We start from the raw sequence: 3,570 nt of genomic DNA on the forward strand, positions 1-3,570 counted from the left end.
CCCCAAAACAACATGTTTTAACTTTAATTATCAAAACCGACCCAGTTTCAGCCCTGAAACGACCTGTTTTAACTTTAGTTACCAAATCCGACCCAGCTCTAAGGCTGAAACCGGGTCGGTTTTGGTAATTAAAGTTGAAACATGTCGTTTTTTCAAAATAAGTTTTAAAAATGATTTGTTTTGAAAATGTGTCCCTTAATTTACCGAACACTTTAGTTTATAATCCACTCGGATTATAATCCAAATTTCCAAACATGCTCTACATCACATGGAACATTTATGCACAAACTCATCCCCACGACAACAACAAAAAAAAAACCCAGATGAGAGGTTGGTTTTTCTTATATCATCACATGCATATGTCTGTCCTTAATTCACATTCACATCACCACCAACAGACCCCACCCAATACAACTGTGATCCACATACAAGCTCACCCCATGACTCAACCATTGCACTGCTAAACAAAAGTATCAAACCACTAATGCTAAATAGTAATGAATCATACACAATGATTGTTCTCAACAGACATGATACCATATATAAAACAAATTAAAAGTAATAATAAATCATTGTTCTCAACAGACATGATACCATATATAAAACAAATTAAAAGTAATAATAATACATTATAAGCAGTTAAAAATTAATCAACCGCTACAGAAATAGAGGAATACATTAAGTTAGTTCATGAAGGCAAGATTAGTGGATGAGGAAGAATCAATCGCCTCGAGCGCAGCCGGTGATTACACTGCATCCCCTAGTGTAAGGGTTGGCCTTTGGAAGAGCATGGCAGTTGTAGTAAGGCATCCCAGGCCTATTACAAGGCACATTGTCCCTCCTCAGAGCTTCATAGCTTATGTACCTCTTCTTTCCACCGCCACCAACAGCCGTCGCCGCCCAAAGAATTCTCTTGCTGCTCATCTCTAAGCATTCCCCAACATTTTCTCTGCTGCAGCCATCAGCAGAAACCTGCAGCTCAGCATCAAACTGAAAGTTGGAGCTGCAGCTGCTGAGATCAATACTGAAGGTGAAGAAAAAGAGGAGGAGAATGGCAGTAGGGAACCTCATGATCTTCCTCTGCCCCTTATCTATTCTTGGGTTTAAGTTTCTTGAAGGGAAAACTGCTTTAGATCTAAAACATACACCCACACAATCACCAAATTCAATAGCGTGCAGTGTGGTGTAGGTGAGGGGGCTTTAAATGTCACCTACTTGGCTACTTGCGGCAACGTAAGCAGTAGAAGTAGGCATATGAGGCGAGTGAGCGAGTGAATGAGGAAAGGAGCAAAGAAAGGACCACTGTGGCTTTACTTGTTTGTTGAGGAGGGGGAGTGGGGGTGGGGGGGTCCCCCTGCCTTCCTAACTTCATCATGGGATGGGGTAGTGTGATGTAGTGCTGTTGGGATGGAATCCAGGCCTGGCCTCTCTGGCGCACATAGGCATTTACATTTGCTTTTTTATCGTGTGAGTGGGGTTGGTCACAGGCATGTGTTCATTGTCATTCTAGTATATACGCATCTATATGCCATGGCATCCGCAGTGTAAACAAATACCCAAATTTTGCTTTTTTGTATAAAACTTCAAACAGACATTACTAGGGGTGCTAAACCATATCCGTATCCAGGGAAATATCCGAAACTGTATCTGTTAGGATATGTATATGGTTACTCAAATCTATAACCGCTAAGATATGGTTACGGATATGGTTTTGTAGTGAAATATCCGGAACCGTATCTGAAATATCCGAATAAATATTAGTGATACTCTTACGATAGTTTAAATTCTTAGATTATGGATTTGTGGTTAATTTTGATGATCAAGATGTCTAATCTTAGCTTTTCAGTTATAATGAATATATTAACAAACTCATTTGTATTACATGAACTATGTTTTTCTCAATACTATCTAGTATTTTCATATTTGTTTTTGTATCTGCATGCTTTTCCGCTTATATATTTGCATGCATGTATATCCGTAACTGTATCCGATCTTAGTGGATATGGATATGATTTTCCTTACCAAGCTATATCTGTATCCGTATCTGTATCCGAGATGAGTAAACGGATATGGATATGGTAAGCATCATATCCGAGCCGAATGTACCCCAAGACATTACCAACACATGAGGAAAAAGACTTACCATCTTGTCTGCATTCTTCTGATAAGAACCTTGCAATACTGTGAAAATGAACAAACTACAAAAACGGAAAGGGAAAGGGAAAACAAAGACAAAGATGAATACACATTTCTTCTAGATTTTCACCTGAAAAAAGCAGCAAACAGAAGAAATTAAAAACATGGGGATGTTCAACTGGAAATAAAGGAGAAACTTCTTCTAACTCAATGCGCCCAACAAATGACCAAGGCACAGCTCATGAAATGTGAAACACGTGTCCTAACATCTTCTTCATTCGTCTGTCATTTTGAATTGAAAACATAATCATCGTCATTTCTCACGATCATATTGATCATCTTCAGAAAAAAAAAATCATATTTTAGTATAGGAAACTAGATCTTTCTCAAATAGCTCCCTTTTTCCAAATATTCCCGCCAAAAATCAAGAACGCAGAAGCCAAACAAAACTTTGCCAGTCTTCACAGGTTGAAGTTGTCCAACAAGCAACCAAACAAGACCCACCTCCCTTCCAATCAGGCCCACTAATAGTGCTTTGTCAGGGAGGGAGGGAGAGAGCCAAAACATTGTTAACTCCAGTTGTATACATTTACATCTAAAATCAACGGATTGCGTGATAAAGAATCATAGAAACCATAAGCTACTTACTCCTATACAGTCCTCAGATCCCAAACACCTAAACTGCACTCAAATGAGCTACCAACCCATGTCAATATGATCCTTTCCACTATTCACGTTCAGGACTAGGGAATTGAGATATGGATAAATGTGTTAACTACCTCAACCAAAATTATTGAAGTCATTTTTATTGCTTACGTTTGTAGAACATGAGAACTCTAAATAGTTAACTATGCACCTGCAACAGACCTCATTTCATGTCTTTTGATGGAACGAGCCTCACTCTTTATCCAAAGGATCAACTGAAAAGGTGTCTAGATAATACTGGTTAGAATCCCATTCTTCTCCAACCAAGAGAAAGTAACTGCCTAGTAAGTAGAAAGGTATAAATATCGGATATCTGGGAATTATTAGACAGCCAAAATCCATATTAGATTGCAAATATCAGGAAATATTTAAGATATGTAGTGAATATTGAAATGTTGTATTAGATAATGTGTAAAATATAATGTTCTAAAATGTAATCTGAACACACTTAAAGAAATCTAAGCATAAAAGAAATGATATGTGTAGGATCACTAATCATTGTGAAACTTGCTCAGAGAAAAGAAGCCTACTAGAATTTTGCTTAAGAACATCAGAGAAATGGATTTTTTGCCAAAAAGCATTAAAGAAAATTTGCAGAACTATAAGCTATATAAAAGAACATATTAGCTAACATATCAACTAATATATCGGCGATGTCAGGGATATATTGCCTGAAAATCTCCAAGCGGTAAGAATATTGAGACCATATCAAGAATATTTAAAACAGTG

General features: G+C 37.5%; 1 protein-coding gene across 1 annotated transcript; it reads right to left on the minus strand.

Annotated features, from left to right (window-relative positions):
- Positions 532-1,295, minus strand: LOC109829579 (rapid alkalinization factor-like). The gene has a single exon (XM_020396649.1). It carries the CDS (start codon positions 1,069-1,071, stop codon positions 721-723), a length of 351 nt encoding a protein of 116 aa, XP_020252238.1. The 5' UTR covers positions 1,072-1,295; the 3' UTR covers positions 532-720.

The sequence above is a fragment of the Asparagus officinalis genome, chromosome 2 (assembly GCF_001876935.1).
Source record: "Asparagus officinalis chromosome 2, Aspof.V1, whole genome shotgun sequence".
Classification (NCBI taxonomy): domain Eukaryota; kingdom Viridiplantae; phylum Streptophyta; class Magnoliopsida; order Asparagales; family Asparagaceae; genus Asparagus; species Asparagus officinalis.